This window comes from Salmo salar, chromosome 19 (genome assembly GCF_965601325.2).
Source record: "Salmo salar chromosome 19, fSalSal1, whole genome shotgun sequence".
NCBI classification, from domain to species: Eukaryota; Metazoa; Chordata; class Actinopteri; order Salmoniformes; family Salmonidae; genus Salmo; species Salmo salar.
In genome coordinates, this window is record NC_138309.1 from 66,716,106 (window position 1) to 66,738,089 (window position 21,984).

The window sequence follows — 21,984 nt, forward strand, 5'->3', positions numbered from 1 at the left end:
CGCATGCAGATAATTTTTGTAGGCTATAAAAGTATTATAACTTATGATTCTTGACTTCTCAGACAAAATGTCCTTATTTTTAAAGATTGAGTAGGCCTAGCCTATTTTTGTATAATGACCATCGGCTAATTTGTGGTTAATTCGCAGTAGCACGTAGGTATTACACAAACCACACTGACAAATGTTCTGAGCTGGAATGATGTTGAATGAAACAATTGTTGGTAAATATACAGATGTGTAATAGAATGTCTGTCATACAATAAGTTGTACTCATCCTTAAAAATGTCGTACTGGAGAGAAGAGGACCAAAACGCAGCAGGTATGTGCAGGCTCATCTTGACTTTTATTCACTATCAAAATGAATGCCAAAATAACAAACTATGAGAATGAACGAACAACCAACAAACAGTCTGGCAAAGCATAGGCTCAACACAGAACAATTCCCCACAACCCCAAAGACAAACACACACACCTATATAGGACTTCCAATCAAAGGCAACTATACACACCTGCCTTCAATTGGAAGTCCCAATCATCAACCCAACATTTAACAAACACAAACCTGCCACGTCCTGACCAAAACTAAAACACTAGCTCCATCTGCTGGTCAGGACGTGACAATGTCTTACGTTGTACCTGACACATCTGGTTTCTGTGCGCAAAGGCATGGCTATGGTAAGGTCACGTGATAAAAGAATGCACAAAATACATTATTGATGCTCTGACCAGCACATGAGCTGAAAGACTTCTTACCTGTGCTGTATGCACCTGTCTTCTTGTAGGTAGGCATATGATGATATTGGTAATGCCTTACTCATGAAGAACTTATGTATTTAATACCCGAAAATAGTTTCAAAATAATTTCAATAATTGACCTGTGCAACAAGGCACGTGAGTATATAACCTATGTTGCCCTCTAGTGGAAGGCTTTATCAGACATTAAATTACAGTAGGCTATATGGAGACGATATCTGTCAACAACAACAACAAAAAAGACTAGACCACCTTTATTAGGTCTCCTTTCATTAGACAAGACACAAGTTGAAATTACATAAATGCCTGTTATAACAACAATAACAAATTTACACCCTGTCAAAGGGGTGAATAAAGGCGATAAATAATGTCACAATTGGTATGCCTACACTACAGTAATCTATAACCGTACTACGTCAATTCCCCTATGATAAAGTTCTCTCTGCACTGAATGACCTAAACTTTCATTTGTTACGCAATTGGCAATAGTGATTTGGCATAGACTATTTGGGAAAATTGAGTCACAAGCCTGTAATTATTTACTTATGGGCGGTAATCTAATCAGACAATAAAAGTGTAAATGGTCTGCATGTGCAGAGAGATGCCACCGGGTCCTGGAAGGGAAAAGACGGTGAAAAGTCCCAGGTTTGTTGTTTTGTGAAAGAAAAAAAAACAGAACATGAATGTTGGAGTGGTGGGCGTGCCCTTAGCCCATAAGAGAAGCACAGCTGTCATATGAGAAGCTGCACTTGAGCAAGAATATACTTCCTATCAGTTGTACATCTCTCTGTTCCGCGCTGTGGGCTGTTCTCTCGCAAGTGCGCCCCGGACTGTCCCGCAACATAGGCTACTGCATGAGTACATCTCTGCAGGTTTCTTGCTGAGGATAATTATTATACAGTGACTCCAATACATGGACTGACTCATTTATTTTGAAGACTTCGGAAACACAAGAGAATTGGAGCCGGACGAGACGTATGAGGATAAAATACAGACGTATATTTTTATGCATGGGCATTATGTATATTTTATCCACCAAATAAATTATGTTCTTATTTTTTTGTGCTTTTCTCGTCAGTCCGTTGACCTATTGGAAAAATACATAAATATCGAAGTGACGGGGATTCAGAATGTGTACTCTGTTCTTAACAGTTCTACTCGGAGCGGTGAGTGTCAATATACTTCTAAAACATTCATCTTATGTTTTTTGCATGGTCCATTTTTTATTAAGTTGTTTGAACTACCTCGTGCATATTCACGCCGCTATATGTGCGACAACACTGACACTTGCGCATCCAGGTAGGACGGTGTAGCCTAGGCTAGAGTGCCAGGCTACGAGTCGTGATTTCCACAGGCTTCTTTGGTGAAGTAATTTCATCATGTAGTACATGTTAAAGTTTCTGTTCATTCATAGACTCATGTAGTGCATGTTAAAGTGCATCTTCATTCATTGACTCTTTCCTTCAATACTCTTGAAATAACCTCATTCACTCTGTCAAACCCACCCCATCGTCCCATTGTTAGCCGATTGGAGACAACCCTCTTCGCTGTTCCACCACGCACGTAAAGTAACCATTTAACATGATATCAACGTAATTATGAAGTGTATTCGGATCAGGGTCTATCAATTGACCATATGGAGCAGGGACTATCAATTGACCATACGTAAAATGTATGCACGCATGACTTTCGCATTGGATAAAAGCGTCTGCTAAATGGCATATATTATAGCCTATACAGAGTTTCATCCTGCATATTTATTTTCCCGTTCCATTTATGCACAAAGTATAGCTGCGAACCGTGGAAACGACATCCTTCTCGATTACATTGTAGACAGCATGACAATAACAATGTCGCAGTAGATCATATGGAAGAGGTCAGCATAAGGCTACCAAGAACATCAGACCTATAGCCCTATAATACACTCCAGCCTGGTCTTATAGACTAGACATAACATAGTAAATGTACATCCAGGACACTCAAATAAGTACGTTAGGTTACATTTGGTATGGTTACATACGACAGATGGTTACCTAATGGCGGGGTGGACAGATGGGCATATAACGCAAAACGTCTAGCAACCCGAAGGTTGCGAGTTTGAATCTCTTCACGGACAACTTTAGCATTTTAGCTAATTAGCAACTTTTCAACTACTTACTACTTTTTAGCGACATTGCAACAAAACTCAGCAATAAAAGAAATGTCCTCTCACTGTCAACTGCGTTTATTTTCAGCAAAATTAACATGTGTAAATATATGTATGAACATAACAAGATTCAACAACTGAGACATGAACTGAACAAGTTCCACAGACATGTGACTAACTAATTGAATAATGTGTCCCTGAACAAAGGGGGGGGGGGGGTCAAAATCAAAAGTAACAGTCAGTATCTGGTGTGGCCACCAGCTGCATTAAGTACTGCAGTGCATCTCCTCATGGACTGCACCAGATTTGCCAATTCTTGCTGTGAGATGTTACCCCACTCTTCCACCAAGGCACCTGCAAGTTCCCAGACATTTCTGGGGGGAATGGCCCTAGCCCTCACCCTCCGATCCAACAGGTCCCAGACGTGCTCAATGGGATTGAGATCCGGGCTCTTCGCTGGTCATGGCAAAACACTGACATTCCTGTCTTGCAGGAAATCACGTACAGAACGAGCAGTATGGCTGGTGGCATTGTCATGCTGGAGTGTCATGTCAGGATGAGCCTGCAGAAAAGGTACCACATGAGGGAGGAGTATGTCTTCCCTGTAATGCACAGCATTGATATTGCCTGCAATGACAACAAGCTCAGTCCGATGAAGCTGTGACACACCGCCCCAGGCCATGACGGACCCTCCACCTCGAAATCGATCCCGCTCCAGAGTACAGGCCTCAGTGTAACGCTCATTCCTTTCGACGATAAACGCGAATCCGACCATCACCCCTGGTGAGACAAAACCGCGACTCGTCAGTGAAGAGCACTTTTTGCCAGTCCTGTCTGGGCCAGCGACGGTGGGTTTGTGCCCGTGGACGACGTTGTTGCCGGTGATGTCTGGTGAGGACCTGCCTTACAACAGGCCTACAAGCCCACGGTCCAGCCTCTCTCAGCCTATTGCGGACGGTCTGAGCACTGATGAAGGGATTGTGCGTTCCTGGTGTAACTTGGGCAGTTGTTGTTGCCATCCTGTGCCTATCCCGCAGGTGTGATTTTCGGATGTACCGATCCTGTGCAGGTGTTGTTATACGTGGTCTCCCACTGCGAGGACGATCAGCTGTCCGTCCTGTCTCCCTGTAGTGCTGTCTTAGGCGTCTCACAGTACGGACATTGCAATTTTTTGCCCTGGCCACATCTGCAGTCCTCATGCCTCCTTGCAGCGTGCCTAAGGCACGTGCAAGCAGATGAGCAGGGACCCTGGGCATCTGTCTTTTGGTGTTTTTCAGAGTCAGTAGAAAGGCCTCTTTAGTGTCTTAAGTTTTCATAACAGTGACCATAATTGCCAACCGTCTGTAGGCTGTTAGTGTCTTAACAACCGTTCCACAGGTGCATGTTCATTAATTGTTTATGGTTCATTGAACAAGCATGGGAAACAATGTTTAAACCCTTTACAGTAAAGATCTGTAAAGTTATTTGTATTTTTACGAATTATCTTTGAAAGACAGGGTCCTGAAAAAGGTATGTTTCTTTTTTTGCTGAGTTTACTTAGCATGTTAGCTAACCCTTCCCCTATTCTTAACCCTAACCTTAACTTTTTTAGCTAACCCTTCCCCTAACCTTAACCCTTTAAGCCTAACCTTAACCCTTTAACTAACTCCTAAACTTAAACCTAACCCCAAGCCTAGCTAATGTTAGCCAGCTAGCTAATGTTAGCCACCTAGCCAATTTTTTGGCACCTAGCCAATCTAGCTAGAATTTGTAACATATCATACGTTTAGCAAATTCATAACATATTTTACAGTTGAAAAGTCATAACATATTGTAAGTTTTTCAAATTCGTAACAAATTACAATTAGTATTAAATGTAACATATCATACGAAATGGGTGATGGACATCCAGAAATTGATACATACCATACGAAATGTAACGTATCATACTGAATGGAGTGTCTAGGATAATACTAAATGCTCTGACACCAGGTTTTACTCTCTACTCTTGCGGCTACAGTTATTTGGTGAATGAATGTTATTTGACCAAACCAAACCTGGAACAGGCACTCCATCACTAATTTCTGTCCAGTGTCAACTGGTACACACAGTTTGTGCATTGTGTGTGCGTGCAGGCCAGTGCATGTGTATCCTCCACCAACCTGGACTCAGGGGTAAACATAACATAGTAATATGTAAAGCTGTCTCCCTTCATTTAGTATGATACGTTATGTTTCGTATTGTTTGTATTCATTTTTGGATGTCCATCATCCAATTCGTATGATATGTAATGACTTACACTGAACAAAAATATAAAAGCAACATGTTAAGTGTTGGTCTCATGTTTCATGAGCTGAAATAAAAAATCTCAGACATTTTCCATACACACAAAAAGCATATTTCTATCAAATTTTGTGTACACATTTGTTTACATTCCTGTTAGTGAGCTTTTCTCCTTTGCCAAGATATTCCATCCACCTGACAGGTATGGCATATCAAGAAGCTGATTAAAGCATGATCATTACACAGGTGCAATCTAGAAAAAAGAAACGCACACCTTTAAAGGCGAGGTGCTGGCTAGCGGAGTAGAACACTAGAAAATAAAGGAAAGCCGCACACTCTAAGAGCTCAGATGCAAAAATTTAATAACCAACGTTTCGACAGCGAAGCTGTCTTCATCAGGGTATCATCAAACACTGCGAGATGAGTCATTTATATAGTGTCAAGAGACACACAGGTGTTTGTAATCATGGCCAAGTATGGCCTAATATCATTGGTTAACTCAAATATTTAAAAAAATGGCATACAAAGAACATACAAAAAGACAAACAAATGGATAGCATACGATCATAGCATTTGTAGTCTAAAATGTATCTAACAAACAATTACAATGGCAAAATCACAATTATCACAAGAATGGCTTCAGATCAAAGTCTATGTTGAGACCGAAGGGAGCAAGGGTCTTTAAATTAAAGATCCAGGCAGCCTCTCGTTTTAACAATAAATTATCAAGGTCACCCCCTCTCCTCGGGAGGGTGACATGTTCGATACCAATATAACGCAGAGACGAAATCGGATGGTTTGCTTCCAAAAAGTGGGCCGCAACTGGGTAAGTTAAGTTTTTGCACCTAATGGTGCTACGATGCTCTGAGATACGTACTTTTAATTCACGCTTTGTTTTACCCACATCATTTTTACCACAAGGACAAGTTATAAGATAAATAACTGCCTTAGTGGAACACGTAATAACACTTTTAATTGGGATAGATTTCCCTGTTTGGGGGTGTTTGAAGGATCTACATTTATAAGTGCCATTGCATTGAGCACAGCCATTACACTTGTAATTTCCATCCAGTATGGGCGCAAATAGACGTTGTTCAGGAATATCTTGGGGTGGTAAATCAGAGTGTACCAATTGGTCTCTGAGATTTCTTCCCCGCGAGTATATTGCCATTGAGAAAATTCAAAACAAAACGAGACATGACCTTTTTCAAGGTCAGTCTCGCAAAAAGACGCATTCTTGCGTTCTCACTACCCGCTATTAAAAGTGCTCTGAACAAATTAAAGGAATCGTTCACAAACATTGGCACATTCTGAAATATGATGATAGTCTCGTTAATGTGTTTTCTGATCTTCCCCTGGTCGTATTCTCGCGGGGAAGAAATCTCAGAGACCAATTGGTACACTCTGATTTACCACCCCAAGATATTCCTGAACAACGTCTATTTGCGCCCCTACTGGATGGAAATTACAAGTGTAATGGCTGTGCTTAATGCAATGGCACTTATAAATGTAGATCCTTCAAACACCCCCAAACAGGGAAATCTATCCCAATTAAAGGTGCTATTACGTGTTCCACTAAGGCAGTTATTTATCTTACAACTTGTCCTTGTGGTAAAAATGATGTGGGTAAAACAAAGCGTGAATTAAAAGTACGTATCTCAGAGCATCGTAGCACCATTAGGTGCAAAAACTTAACTTACCCAGTTGCGGCCCACTTTTTGGAAGCAAACCATCCGATTTCGTCTCTGCGTTATATTGGTATCGAACATGTCACCCTCCCGAGGAGAGGGGGTGACCTTGATAATTTATTGTTAAAACGAGAGGCTGCCTGGATCTTTAATTTAAAGACCCTTGCTCCCTTCGGTCTCAACATAGACTTTGATCTGAAGCCATTCTTGTGATAATTGTGATTTTGCCATTGTAATTGTTTGTTAGATACATTTTAGACTACAAATGCTATGATCGTATGCTATCCATTTGTTTGTCTTTTTGTATGTTCTTTGTATGCCATTTTTTAAAATATTTGAGTTAACCAATGATATTAGGCCATACTTGGCCATGATTACAAACACCTGTGTGTCTCTTGACACTATATAAATGACTCATCTCGCAGTGTTTGATGATACCCTGATGAAGACAGCTTCGCTGTCGAAACGTTGGTTATTACATTTTTGCATCTGAGCTCTTAGAGTGTGCAGCTTTCCTTTATTTTCTAGCATTACACAGGTGCACCTTGTGCTGGGGACAATAAAAGGCCACTTTAAAATGTGCAGTTTTCTGTCTGTAATATAGCCCTTTTGTGGGGAAAAGCAAATTCTGATTGGCTGGGCCTGGCTCCCAATAAGGTGAGCCTGGCTGCCAAGTGGGTGGGCCTATGCCCTCCCAGGCCCACCCATAGCTGCACCCCTGCCCAGTCATGTGAAAGCCATAGATTAGGGCCTAATTTATTTATTTCAATTGACTGATTTCCTTATATGAACTGTAACTCAGTAAAATGTTTGAAATTGTTGCATGTTGTGTTTAGAATTTTGTTCAGTATACAATTCATATGATATGTTCCGAATTGCAATTCGTACAATATGTTATGAATTTGCAATATGTATTATATGTTACAAATAATTAAAATTTGTTGTGGCTAACGTTAGCTAGCTGGCTAACGTGAGCTAGGTTAGGGGTTAAGGTTGGGGTTAGGAGTTAGGGGTTAAGGTTAGGGTTAGGGGAAGGGTTAGCTAACATGCTAAGTAGTTGCAAAGTAGCTTAAATGTAGTAAGTAGTTGCAAAGTTGCTAATTAGCTAAAATGCTAAAGTTGTCCGTGATGAGATTCAAACACACAACCTTTGGATTGTTTGCGTTATACGACCGCCCGACCAACCACCCTCCTTTAGTTTTTGCCTTAATAACCATACCTAATTAACGTCATACTCATTTGAGTGTCCTGGATGTTACGTTTAGTCTATGAGACCAGGCTGCCTCCACTGCTGCCTCAGCATGCAATATTGATATGAGTTTATGTCCCCTTCACTCTTCTTTCCATCTCTCTTTTGTTCCCTTTCTCATTTAGAGAGGATGATTCAGCATCGGTTATCCCAAATGACGCCCTATTCCTTACATAGTGCATTACTTTTGATCAGAACCCCATAAGTCTCTGGCCAAATGTAGTGCACCATATAGGGAATAGGGTGCCATTTGGGACACAGCCCATACATTTGTCATATTACCGACACTGACATGCCCAAACCGCTCCCAAAACAGAGAAATTATTTACCTGACAGTTAAAAGCACTTGTCTTTGTTGTCGTTATTTGATAAAGGCTCAGAGAGTAGCTACCTTTAAATTAAAGCCAGCTTTACCGGAATGGCTACTGTTGTCATAGTAGTAGATGTAGTCAATGTCTAATGGCTTAACAGGTGTTGACAGGCTGAGGTTGGAAGGTTAAGTGCATCCAAGTGGAAATGTACTCACATAGTAGCTTGGTGGAAGGTTCAAGTTTTGTTCCCTAAAAAATAATTTGGTGTGTGTGTGTTTGTGTGTGGTTGGCAGGCTTGTGTGGGCATCAGTGTACGAGTGTGTACATACTGTATGTGTGTGTTCGTTTGTGCGCGTGTTTGTGTGAGAGAGAGAGGGATAGAGAACAGCCTCGAGTTCCACACTTTCCCGTTCCACGCCTTGTGATCAACCTGTGCTTTTGACTCTCCAGGGATAACTGACTTGATAAAAAAACACAGCAATAAACGATAAACTAAGGGGACTATATGCCAAGTCAAGCAATGACTCACTTGTGTCAAGAACCAGGTATCCTTTGGCATTTGCTAATTGCTAATAGCTAATTATCCACCAATCCAACTGAGCGCACAATTACTTTGTGTGACTTTCTGTACTTTTTGGCCATTGAAACATGTTGTGCTACACCCATTCCTGAGACTATAAGAAATCTTGAATCAGAAGAAGCAAGGGCTGCTTCCCAAATTACACCCTATACCCTATAGTGGTTAAAAGTAGCACGTGCCATTTGAGACACAGCCAAGTAGATTGAGCAGGTTAACATTTTTCATCTTGAATCTTGTTCTGGAGGCAGTTTTGCAGAGTGGTCACTAGCTGGCACAGCCACAAAATCTGATTTTAAACCTAACCCAAACCCAAACCCTAACCCTAACCTTAACCACACTGCTAACAATAATGCCTTACCCTAACCTTAAATTAAGACCATAAAGCACATTTTTGTTTTCATAAATGTTTACAATATAGCCAATTTTGACTTTGCAGCTGGCCTATCTAAGGGGAAATTGCTCAGTGACAATAAACGTGAACTGTGAACATTTTTGGCAAGTTCAATTGTGGTTTTTATACATACCGGTAATATGGCTACCTTCAACTACAGTTTTAACAAGTAAACTAAAACATTTGCATTACAAAACTGGCTCAAATAGCATATCACGCAAAAATAAAACCAGTTATCAATGTAAGTAATATATTTTTCAATACCTCACTATAGAACGTTGAGCAAAACTCAAGAAACTGTCAGTTGTTCCAAAGTAATCTGTCCATCAACTCAAGTGTTACCACATCACAGTGGACTTGAGCTTCTAGGGTTAAAATGGGACTAGCAGAGACTTAGAGGTGGATGGGGCACGTAACGGAATGTTCAAGGGAGTGAAGGAGAGGGGTAGGAGGAGAGGAGGAGGAGAAAGGCAGAGGGGAAGAGGGTGAAACGGACAACCTTTTTCCTGAAGGGAGAATGCATTGGGTATGTAAATTGGTGTGGACACACACACACACACACACACGCGCGCGCACACACACACACACACACACACACACACACACACACACACACACACACACACACACACACACACACACACACACACACACACACACACACACACACACACACACACGCACACACACACAATGTCACTGACAAGAGAGCTGCTCTAAAAAGACAGCAAATATCCCCTCGGTGGTGTGTGTGTGTGTGTGTGTCCACACCAATTTACAGACAGCACACAAACTGGTTCAAATAGCATATCATGAAAAAAATGAAACCAGTTATCAATGTAAGTAACTCAAAAAGCCTGAGGGGACATTTGCTGTCTTTTTAGAGCAGCTCTCTTGTCAGTGACATTCCACACCTGAGTACGTTGGATTTCCGTCGACATCATCACTCTGCGTACCATGCATACCCCTGTATAGTTTAGGGTGAAGTTGCCCCTATACACTGATCCTGCGTCAGTTTTACATTGTCCCACTAATGTTGAAAGTTCATGTTGAGGGAGGAGAAAGGGAAACTTCACTCTGGAGGACCCAGAATCCTCTCTACTCCTGTTTTAACATTGCATAAAGTTGCTCAAACATGAGTTTGTTCATTCTATTTTAGCAATAATAATATTACAATATTATGATTACATTTTAAATAGCCTATAATATTTTCCATACTGGATCCCCCTTCTGACACCAGTATACAGCATTCATAGAATCAGATCAAACAAATGGAGACAGTTCTCTCCCTCCAATTGTGGTCTGTGGTTTGTAACCGATTTCTTTGGGGGAAAAGCTAATTCCTCTCTCAAATGGAGCCTTGGCTTGGAAAGGTATGCACCATCCAACATAGGAACCATGCAAAGAAGAAAAATGCTATTGCTACATGCTACCTTGCTTTGAAACTAAGTGCACGGACAGTAAAGCAAGCTAAAAAGATGACTTCAAAAAGTTAGCATTTTGGCTAATTCCTTGTATCGAAAGAGGAAGTAAGGAACCATAACATGCTACCTTCATAAGGGCTGAAGACAGAGCTCTCTTCACAGCGCTCATCAGCATCACTGTCAAAAACGCATTTGCTTCTCTTTTTGAAGATTTACTTTGGAGATTAAGGGTCATATGGAGTGTGTAGCATTTAAGGGACCAATTTTAGGAACATTGGGTTTAGTTTAAGAAGTGTAAGAAGTGCCCAGAGTATTCAACCTAACTAACTAACTAACACACACACAAACAACCCCCCCACACAGACACACACACACACACACACACACACACACACACACACACACACACACACACACACACACACACACACACACACACACACACACACACACACACACACACACATATATAAACCACCAGTGCATTCCCTTGCCTTTGTGTGTGTTCTATAAGTGTTATAAGTGCACATTCATGGCTCTAGAGTCTACAGTGAGCTCTCATGTGTTCTCCCTATCATTTGTGTGTGTGTGTGTGTGTGTGCGTGTGTTTGGCCTTTCCATGTGTCTGTTGTTGTTGTTGTTCGTGCCCAGTTGTTCGATCAAACATCCTCATCTGTGTCTCTCTGTTGATTGACAGGTCGGAGCTCTAGCCAATAAGGAGGCCTGTAGCTCAGGTAAGTTCACCACCACTGGGGAGTGCTGCAAGCAGTGCCAGCCAGGGGAGGGAGTCATCAAGCCATGTGGAGCAACACAGACTGTCTGTGCCCCATGTCTCGACAGTGAGTACACACACACACACACACACACACACGCCTTGATAGTGATTTACAGATTACACCCCCTTTAGCCATAAATGTCTGGACATTCATTACATTGTGATGTGGTCACCTAAGGGTTATGACCTGCTCATAGCAATTCCCCACTGTACTTATTGTCCATAGTACAGTACAGTTCAGTTCAGTACACACAGTACTGCTGTATCGGACGTGAAGTAAGTCTTGGCCGGTATTCACAAAGCGAAGAGAAGAAGTTAAGTAGTGCTGATCTAGGATCGGTTTTGCCTTTTAGATCATAATGAATACAATTATATGGACAGGGAGGGCCTGATCCTATATCAGCACTCTTCTGAGACGTTTTATGAATATGGGCCCAGATGAACAGTGACTTCTGTTATCATGATTTCACAACTTCCCAACAGTAATTATGCTGTACACTAGACCGAGTAAACACTTCTCTAGTCAAGACATACGTTTGAGTGAATACATACTGTACTTATGAGTGCCAAAGCAAGTGCCCTGTCCACACGCCTTTGTTTGCCCATGCTACAGACGGCTATGTTGGTCCGCTAATACAGGAGTAGTAAACTCCCGGTGCACTCCTCTTATGCACTACTTTTTTATTCATAAATATTTATTATTATTATTATTATTTAAAACATTTTCAGGGGGTGCTGCAACACCCTCTGCACCCCTACTTCCCACAGCTATGACAGAAGAGTATGTACTATATTTTTTTTACTTGGATGCTGGATGCTAATTTCCTCAAAACAAAAACTATAACAAATGTGTCCCCCCTAACAAATAAGACCCCCTTTTCGGTCTTATGTTCCAACATTTTTAATTGTGTTTTTGACGTTGGATAAAAGTACAGACTCAGAGCTTCAAAATGGTATATCGTAAACTGCAATAAAAAAGCAATGCTGCTTTGAAAGTTGATCAACTTGTAACCCGACTTTTGAGAAATGGCTCTTGAAAAGTTGTGGTTCGGTTTCTACACCTCTTTGTTCATACTCATTCAGCATCGTTCACACCCTCTTAAGCATAGCCCCACCCATCTCTTTAAGGCTTGAGGCCATGTGCTAAACAAAGTGAGTAAGGAAGTGTAGTAAACAACCAAAGATTTCAAGGCTGAAAGTAGTGAAAGTAGTAGCCTTCCATAAGAAAAACTCAAGGTAAAAATACACTTTATCTAGTTATTGGCCTATATCCTAATCTGACTTTGGTGCAGGTCATGTTGTTCTTCACAGTACTGTCTCTGGTAAACACACACTATATCAAATCAAAGTATATTTGTCACATGCACAGGATACAGAAGGTGTAAACAGTACAGTGAAATAGTTACTTGCATAGTAGCAAAATCAAAAATGGAAAGTGTCAATATAAAAGTGTTAGGTTCTGAACAAACAGAGTAAAAACTTAAACGGACATCTAGGAAAAGCTCAAACCTAGTTTATTCAACTCACTGGGTGCTTGAGCTGCAAACACAACATACAAGTCGCTCAAGCACATATTTATAGCTTACAACTAAGCGGAGTCATTTCCTTGCATGTCTAAGATAACTAATCCTTCTCTGGTGTTAGGCAGAGACACAGTAGGTTCCTCTTACTGGTATTATCATGGCCCTGCCTAAGTCCAGGACCCTCATGGGCATGGAAATGTGTGTGTGAGATAGGACTATAATCAGATGGTCTTCGGGGTGAGCCCCTATGGCCCACCTTCCTGCAGTGTCTTCTATCTTCAACTGCTGATCTTATCTAGACTTCAGTTCCACATCTCTCTTGGTCCTAGTTCCTTAGAAACTGGCCTTCCTAATCAGGAACTGTACCTAGACTGTTGCCCTTTGCCCCCCTCCTTAGGATCATTAATATATATATAAAAAACATGTTTCTACAGAATATGAACCTTCTGCACTTCCTCTCAGTAACTTTCAATACCCAGAGTTCCTACACACCATTTATTGACCCCAAACATATACAGTTGAAGTCGGAGGTTTACATACACCTTAGTCAAATACATTTAACCTCAGTTTTTCACAATTCCTGTCATTTAATCCTTGTAAAAATTCCCTGTCTTAGGTCAGTTAGGATCACCACTTTATTTTAAGAATGTGAAATGTCAGAATAATAGTAGAGAGAATGATTTATTTCAGCTTTTATTTATTTCATCACATTCCTAGTGGGCCAGACGCTTACATACACTCAATTAGTTTTTGGTAGCATTGCCTATAAATTGTTTAATTTGGGTTAAACGTTTCGGGTAGCCTTCCACAAGCTTCCCACAATAAGTTGGGTGAATTTTGGCCCATTGCTCCTGACTGAGCTGGTGTAACTGAGTCAGGTTTGTGATGGCCACTCCAATACCTTGACTTTGCTGTCCTTAAGCCATTTTGCCACACCTTTGGGGTCATTGTCCATTTGGAAGACCCATTTGCGACCAAGCTTTAACTTCCTGACTGATGTATTGAGATGTTGCTTCATTATATCCACATAATTTCCTACCTAATGATGCCATCTATTTTGTGAAGTGCAACAGTCCCTCCTACTGCAAAACACCCCCACAACATGATGCTGCCACCCCCATGCCTCACGGTTTGGATGGTGTTCTTCAGCTTGCAAGCCTCCCCCTTTTTCCTCCAAACATAACAATGGTCATTATGGCCAAACAGTTCTATTTTTGCATCATCAGACCAGAGGACATTTCTCCAAAAAGCACGATCTTTGTCCCCATGTGCAGTTGCAAACCGTAGTCTGGCTTTTTTATGGCGGTTATGGAGCAGTGGCTTCTTCCTTGCTGAGCGGCCTGTCAGATTATGTCGATATAGGACATCTTTTTACTGTGGATATAGATACTTTTGTACCTGTTTCCTCCAAAGGTCCTTTGCTGTTGTTCTGGGATTGATTTGCACTTTTCATCTCTAGGAGACAGAACGCGTCTCCTTCCTGAGCTGTATGACGGCTGCGTGGTCCCATGGTGTTTATACTTGCATACTATTATTTGTACAGATGAACGTGGTACCTTCAGTCATTTGGAAATTGCTGGATGAACCAGACTTGTGGAGGTCTACATTTTTTTTTCTGAGGTCTTGGCATGATGTCAAGCAAAGAGGCACTGAGTTTGTAGGTAGTCCTTGAAATACATCCACAGGTACACCTCCAATTAACTCAAATGATGTCAATTAGCCTATCAGAAGCTTCTAAAGCCATGACATCATTTTCTGGAATTTTCCAAGCTGTTTAAAGGCACAGTCAAGTTAGTGTATGTAAACTTCTGACCCCCTGGAATTGTGATACAGTGAATTATAAGTGAAATAATCTGTCTGTAAACAATTGTTGGAATAATTTTTTGTGTCATGCACAAAGTAGATGTCCTAACCGACTTGCCAAAACTATAGTTTGTTAACAAGAAATTTGTGGAGTGTTTGAAAAATGAGTTTTAATGACTCCAACCTAAGTGTATGTAATCTAACGACTTCAACTGTACATTCCTTATACATGTAAAGTTATCAATAAGTTTTAGTATGTTAACATGAATAGGTATATTTCAAGCTATAATCCAACAGTGTCAATAAAAAAAACAAGAACAAAAAGTGTCAATGCCAGTAGAGAGAGAACAAAATCATATACAGTATGTAAAATAACAATGTCAATAACAATAGCGGTGGTGTGTGTGAGAGTCATGTGAACGCACATAGAGGCAGTGCAGATAGTCCGAATAACTGGAAACTCACCCCCAGTGATGAACTGAGCCGTCTACACCTCGCATGAACCAGGGAATCTATATATTCGGAAAGTCTGTTTCTGTCCTGCCGCAGGGCATATGATGTCCATGGCCTCTTCATCGCAAAACTCTCAGATCTTCTAAAAAATATACGTTTGGTGGTGCTTGTACAGGCAGACCATCTCTGTTAGGAAGGACGTCAGCCTTGTCCAGCAGCTGAAATCTGGTCCCGACTGAGTCCGAACGCTCATTGGCAACAACAACACCAAGCTCCAGGGCTTTGAGGCTGTAAAACATGAAAATAGACCAAAAATAGACAAGACATTATAACCTTGCATAACATAATACCTCTTCCGTTTAGATGATAAGATGTGTTGTTTATGCTTAACAAGTTGATGGGCCATGTAATCATCTGGCACAGTGGAACCCGGGTCTGCCATTCGGGAGGCCAACACTCCGCTTCTTACCCATCACTGTCATCAGAAGACTCTACAATGTCTGGTTATATTCAAATATTTTTACCTAAGGCAGGACATTCCTCATCATTTAATTCATTTTCAGAGTCAGAGAGAGTCAGCATGGCATGATCGTCCTCCAGAAAGTAGTCCATCACAACTTTTTCCCACTGATCTTTGTTGATAGCGCCTGCTAAATTCAGGGCAGCAATGCTGTTGATAGCAGTAGCAACACTTTTGCAGTTCTGCATGGCTATATCTTTCAAAAAAGCCACGGTAGCAAGGATTGTCTACACATACTGAGCAGCTCATGTTATAGACAGAAGCCTGCAACATGGCAGACCAATCAGAACTCATCTCTCGACATGTCCAGTCCATCCATTATCTCAACCTATCATGGCTAGTGAAGGTCTCTATCTTTTTCCGTGGCTAAACCAAGTAGGCCCGTAATTTAACAATTGTTTTTGTATTTACAGATGACATGCAAGTTTGTTATTAAGACACATGAATGTTCATGGGCGTATACCACAACAGTCCAGCAATCCAAAGGTTGCGTGTTCGAGTCGCATCAGGAACAACTGTAGGATTTTAGCCAACCCTTCCTCTAACCCTTCTCCTAACCTTAACCTAATTCTCCTAACCTTTTACATGAATTATCCTAACCTTTGTCATTTTAGTTCTAACCTTTAACATAAATTATCCTAACCTTTGTCGTTAGTTCTCCTAACCACAAATGTAAATTCTCCCCATATTTGTCCTTTGTTGTTTCGACCCAACCAGCAACCTGCTCTCAGAGCAATACATATAATACTATATGTCCTCCAAAATGTATGATAAATTACTTCATCCAATTCGTATGCTATTGTATGAACAAGTAAGATGTATGATACTATAAGTCTTCTAATTCATATGATAATATACGATCGCTATTCAATTCATAACATAATGTAATGTAATAAATCATACTAAATGGAGGGTGTCAATTTAAATACCAAATCCTACGAATTGCCCTGAGACAGGTTGGCATGATAGGAAAATAATAGGCCAATAAAGGAGTATTATAAAAGAAAAAGCAGTTTGATACTGTTACTTGGTAGCCTGGTCCCAGATCTGTTTGTGCTATCATGCAACCTACTGGTCACTCATTGTCTTGCCAAACATTTTAGCAGAACTGGGACCAGACTAGTTTCTTGGATCAGAAGCTCCAAAATGAGAATGTTCTACATCTACTAAAACGACGGACCCGTCTCCCATGTAGGATGAGTCCATATTTAACTTCTTCCCCTGACTTATTGCGTGTCAGACTTGTTCGAGGTCAGGAGGTCCTAGTTGAGTTGGGGCTGCGTTTCAAATGCCCTGGTTATGGGCCAGTTCCTGTCGGGTTCCCAGAGTCCTCTCTGGCCGCATTTGTGTGTGAATCCCATGGCTGGTCTGGGTCACCCTGTCAAGTCACCACTACTCTTGTCAGTGTGTGTGAGTGTGCGTGTCTCTGTCTGTATCTCTGTCTGTGTGTGAGCCAGAGAGATATACTGTAGAATCCACAGGGCAGACAGACACACAGACAGGGTCATAAGAGTGTTTTTAGGTTTTAAGGATGAGGAGGACAGGATTGGTCTGCACTTTGTAATTTATTCATGGGTAGTTTCTGGGAAATTATGTACATCTATTTCTGTAAGACCATAATACAACTCATGACATGAGTTAGGCTACTTTAAGTGGTCATGTTGTTTCTCATAGAAGTAACATCAGGGCTGCGTCCCAAATGGCATCCTACGGGCCCTGGTCAAAAGTAGTTCTCTGTATAGGGAATAGGGTGCCATTTGGGATTCAGACCAGGAGTGATTCTCTGGTTCTACTTTTCAAATTCCTTTTTTGGTAATATAAACACATTATATAGACTTTAAAGGATTTCAGGGCTTTCCACACATTTGTTTTTGATTCCAAGAACAAGGTATTTTGTTAAGGACAATATCTTAATTTTGGGGGGTTTGTTGCTTTCTGGTCTGGTTGAATACGAAGTACAACATTTATTTTGTTTAAGTGTGTTGTGCCTGTCTTGTCTGGACTTGAAAGGCGTTGAGTCGCAAAGACACAAAATCATCAGGGACTACACAAGTTTAGTGACTCATACAGAAAACGTAAAAAGAAGATAAATAATGTGATGCCTGTCAGATGAATGATTAAATCACGTGACTGATTGAAGCTTATCGCATTAGTACATTTTGCTTCAGTCTAAAACTCAATTCAAACCACGTTTGTTTATATTCACATAATATTGAACTTGAATCGGACATCAAATCAAATTTTATTTGTCACATGCACCGAATACAACAGGTTTTAGACTTTACCGTGAAATGCTTACTTACGAGCCTTTTCCAAACAATGCAGAGTTAAAAAGAAAGAAAAATGTGTTAAACATTTAAAAGGTAATAGTAACACAAATAATAACAAGACAAGGAGTAGCGGTACCGGTAGACATACAGTATAACATAAAGTAATGTATGTATAGATACATATGAGTATTAAACTACTATTTCATATGGCCATAACTTTAAGCAAGGGGAATGGAGCACATTGTTCTATCTAAGCCCTAAGACACCTTATCCAACTTAATCAACTTAATTATCAAGTTGAATAACATATATTGCTGGGCTTAAACCAAAATGTGCACCACTTTAGGTCCTCAGGACCAGGATTGGGAAATACTACTGATTGTGGGCTTTGAGGCAGCACTTCATTCATCACTTTAAAGCCATTTGTTCCTCCACTTGTCAATCACAGCAAACTCAAAGCATTCCATTTCCTGGAACACATTTTTTTGCCCCATCTCTAGGGAGGAACTCGCCCCAAAGGCACGTACTGATCTAGGATCTGTTTTCCTGACCCCCAAGCTTAACCTTCACCATAATCAGCCCAGAGAAAGCAAACTGGCCCCAGAACAGGTGTGCTTTCCTTTAAAAAAACTAACCTGACTTCACCATTCCTCTGGTCCAGAGATGCTGAACAGCTAACTTGAGTAACAGCCTCCAGCTGTTAATCAAACTGACAGGCCCAATATACCACACCCTGTAAGTTGTTTTCCTCCCTTCGCTTGACCCCTGCCTTGCTCTTGCCCTCTTTGTATTTCTTACCACCATAACCTTAACCTTTAAACAGTAGTTCAACTCCTATGCAGGAGAGCTAATATACGCTAATGTGATTAGCATGAGGTTGTAAGTAACAAGAACATTTCCCAGGACATAGACATATCTGATATGGGCATAAAGCTTACATTCTTGTTAATCTAACTCCAATTTACAGTAGCTATTACAGTGCCATGCTATTGTTTGAGGAGAGTGCACAGTTATGAACTTGAACATGTATTAATAAGCCATTTAGGCACATTTGGGCAGACTTGATGCAACATTTTGAACAGAAATACAATGGTTCATTGGATCAGCATAAAACGTTGCACATACACTGCTGCCATCTAGTGGCCAAAATCTAAATTGTGCCTAAAATGGAATAATACATTGTGGCTTTTGTCTTGCATTTCAAAGATGATGAAAAACAAATCATGTTTTTTTCTTTGTATTATCTTTTACCAGATCTAATGTGTTATATTCCCCTACATTAATTTCACATTTCCACAAACTTCAAAGTGTTTCCTTTCAAATGGTATCAAACATGTGCATATCCTTGCTTCAGGATTTGGGTATATCATTTTAGGCGACAATTGAAAAAAAAGGGTACGATCCTTAAGAGGTTTAAAAGGCCTGTCTCATCCATGTTAATGATCGCATATACGCATGACAATGTTGTGCTCTTTAGGTCATAGACTGTAAAAAAATATGGACGAAGCTATCCATGACGTCACCCCATTGTTTCCTATGAGAATGCTCAGTGGCGCATTTGATAATCAGGAAGTGTCATTTCAGCGTGTCGCCATCTTGCTACATGGATGAGTTTTTTGAAACATTGCATGCGCAGTTTGAGCTACTCTAGGAAGTGATGTTGCAGGCTAGCTCAGGGCTGCCCCCTCTCATGGAGTATCTCAAGTTGAAGGCCGACCGAGTTACTGCAGGCTGCCATTAGCAACTAAATTATCCTTATAATTTCGTCTGTGTGTGATTTTAAAGTAATGTGTTCTAGGACATACATCTGGTGAACTATAAGTAATTATTGGTACCATAATTGGGTTAAAACATTTTTTTTATATCAACAAATATTGACAACGAATATCGCCATTTCCCCATTCACTATAATGGGGGATCCTGTTTTCTGGAAACAATGCCTGCAGTACCGTGATCGGCTTTCAACTTGAACTCCTCAATGCGAGGGGGGCAGTCGTTCTCCCCTGCTTTAGGCCACCAAACTGCTGTGTCAGTTTACAGTGCAAGAGAGACTCAGTGGTTACTTGAGAAGAAAAACTTAACAACAGCCACACACCATTTTGTCTTGGAACGTGGAACTGATCAGGGCTGATCAGGGCCAACTGAAACATGAGTTCTTGGGAGTGGATAGATAGACAACACAAGATAAAACAAAGCTAACCCAGCTGTGTGAGAACTTCAAGAAGAGACATCTTGCCAAGCGAAAAACATGTCATACTCACACAGGCACACACGCATACGTACACACACGCGCACACACACACGCGCCACACACACACACACACACACACACACACACACACACACACACACACACACACACACACACACACACACACACACACACACACACACACACACACACACACACCGGCTGTATGAGAAAAATACACATCTCATCCAGTGAAAAACACTCCATCCTAACACACATGCTCATCTATTGCCGGCTGGCCAAAGTCGGAGTCCTTTTATGGGAGTTCAAAACAAAAGAATGCATTGAATGCTAGCTCCAGGCTAATGTACTGCTTTTATATTATAATGCTGAGCCAGGCAAAGACAGCCTGTACTCCCTCCACTCCACCTCAGCTGCAGGCTAGCTTTATTAATGTATTGACTACTTGAATTATTGATGTGTGGCATTATGATAATGCATTTGAGAGCACTGATGGGGCAGGGGGGGGTGGCAGAGGGGCTGAGTGGACACATATCTGACACACAGGCAGGCACACATATACACATACACTTGCATGCACCAACACAATCCAAATAGATGCCACATTTGGCCTCCATCCCCATATACCCAGGCATTATCTTAACAGTCCATTAGGTACAGTGCCGTGCAGAAGCATTCTGACCCCTTGGATTTCTTCTTTTATTGTGTTGAAAAGTGGGATTCAAATTGATTGAATTATCATGTTTTGTCAACAATATACACAATACTCTGAAATGTCAACGTGGATTTTTTAAAAAAGATTGATAAAACATTCTATAAACTAAAATATAGTAGAAGTATTCAGCCCATTTGTTTAGGCAAGCCTAAATTAGTTCAGGAGTAAAATTTGGCTTAACAAATCACATAAAAAGTTACATGGACTATGTTTAATTGACTAATTTTCACTCTGTCCCCAAATTCAGCTACAAAGACTAGGGAGCTTTTCGAGAGCATCGTAAAAAAAGGGGAGTGATTAGTAGATGGGTAACAATAGCAAATCAGACATTAAATATCTCTTTAAGCATGGTTTAGTTAATAATTGAATAATTTAGTTAATAATTATGCTTCGCATTCTGTATTAAACCACCCAGACACCTCGAAGACACAGTTGTCCTTCTGAATTGAGATGCAGCACAGGAAGGAAACTGCTCAGGGATGTTACCATTAGGTCATTGGTGATTTTAAAACAGCTACAGAGTTCAATGGCTGTGATGGGAGAAACTGAGGATAGGTCAACAACATTGTAGTTACTCCACAATAATGACTTCAATTACAGAGTAAAAAGAAGAACACAAATATACAAAACATGGCAAAGGAATACACTTTTTGGTCTATGTTTGGGGCAAATCCAACACAACACATCACTGAGTAACTGCCTCCTTATTTTCAAGCATGGTGGTGGCTGCATCATGGCGTGGGTATTTTCAAGGATACAAATAAATGGGATAGGGATAAGCTAAGGCAAAATCCTAGAGCAAAACCTGTTTCAGACTGCTTTACACCAGACACTGGGAGAGGAATTCACCTTTCAGCAGGACAATAATCTACAACACAAGGACATATCTACACTGGAGTTGCTTACCAA

At 40.8% G+C, this 21,984-nt stretch overlaps 1 protein-coding gene across 1 annotated transcript in view; it reads left to right on the plus strand.

Moving 5' to 3' along the window:
* Positions 1-1,478: 1,478 nt before the first annotated feature.
* The window catches only part of ngfrb (nerve growth factor receptor b), an 80,631-nt gene continuing 60,125 nt past the window's right edge, over positions 1,479-21,984 (plus strand). Inside the window, exons 1-3 of the mRNA XM_014158637.3 lie at positions 1,479-1,728; positions 1,832-1,919; positions 11,502-11,643. Of these exons, the coding sequence (XP_014014112.1) occupies positions 1,884-1,919; positions 11,502-11,643 (178 nt within the window). The 5' untranslated portion in view covers positions 1,479-1,728; positions 1,832-1,883. The remainder of the gene's footprint in view (positions 1,729-1,831; positions 1,920-11,501; positions 11,644-21,984) is intronic.